Source organism: Saprolegnia diclina, assembly GCF_000281045.1.
Source record: "Saprolegnia diclina VS20 unplaced genomic scaffold supercont1.59, whole genome shotgun sequence".
Classification (NCBI taxonomy): domain Eukaryota; phylum Oomycota; class Saprolegniomycetes; order Saprolegniales; family Saprolegniaceae; genus Saprolegnia; species Saprolegnia diclina.
The window spans coordinates 3,527-4,427 of record NW_008246126.1 but is presented as its reverse complement, the minus strand read 5'-3'; the positions used below and the strand labels follow the sequence as shown (position 1 = coordinate 4,427).

The window sequence follows — 901 nt, the reverse complement described above, 5'->3', positions numbered from 1 at the left end:
GAAGCACTCTTCGGTCTCCTTGTCGCCCTTGCCGTTGAGCTTGCAGAGACCAAACTCAAAGTAGCCCTTGTGGTTGGCCGTGATCTGGATGTTGAGGTCGATGGTGGCGCCGGGCGCGAAGCAGGCGCCAACGACCTTGGACCCGTGGGTCGGGAAGAGACCGTACATGCCGCCGGTCTCGTGGTCGCGCGCGCCGGTGTACGGGTCGCCGCACACGCCGTGCTTGCCGCCGGCCGTGCCACCGATGCCGCCGGCGTTGAGGCCGTGGTCCGAGTAGTTGGTGGGGACGAGGTCCTTGAACTGGGGCAGCTTGCCGATGTAGCCGCGGTGAGGCGGGAACACCATGCGGCCGTGCGCGTCGACGTTGGCGACGGCGGTGGCGAGGAGGAGCGTCGAGGCAAGGAGCTTCATGGCGGCAGGCAATGAATCGGTTTGTGGTCGAAAACGTGCACGGGCTCAAAACGACTAGAGGCGAGGCTGTGTGGCAGAGGACGCAGGAGCACTGCCGAATCTTTCAACAGATGCAAGGCAGAGTATGTACCAGAGTGTGTTGCCCGCACAGAATTCCAGCTCGCCGACTGCCAGTGTTTGCAGCACATTAGGCAGGATCACGTATCAAGGGGCCATGATTCGAGGTACGCTGCACCGTGGTTGGTTGCGTTCCTGTCTGCACCAACTTTGTACGGCAGCTACATTCAGGCAATCGAGTGGTGGCACTTGTATACAACGACAATTACTCTCTTCTACAACTGCCAAAGTTGAGAGTGAGCTTAATTTCTCAGAGCTGGAATCGCTACATGTACAGCAGCTGCAAAACGATGGGCAGCGATCACAGTCGTGAATGCTGTTATTTGTGGTTATTTGTGGTTCTTTATGGTGCATGCCACGAATAACATGTTGG

General features: G+C 58.0%; 1 protein-coding gene across 1 annotated transcript in view; it reads right to left on the bottom strand.

Moving 5' to 3' along the window:
- The window catches only part of SDRG_13353 (hypothetical protein), a 960-nt gene extending 509 nt beyond the window's left edge, over window positions 1-451 (bottom strand). Inside the window, exon 1 of the mRNA XM_008619435.1 lies at window positions 8-451. Within this exon, the coding sequence (XP_008617657.1) occupies window positions 8-411 (404 nt within the window). The 5' untranslated portion in view covers window positions 412-451. The remainder of the gene's footprint in view (window positions 1-7) is intronic.
- Window positions 452-901: the final 450 nt, after the last annotated feature.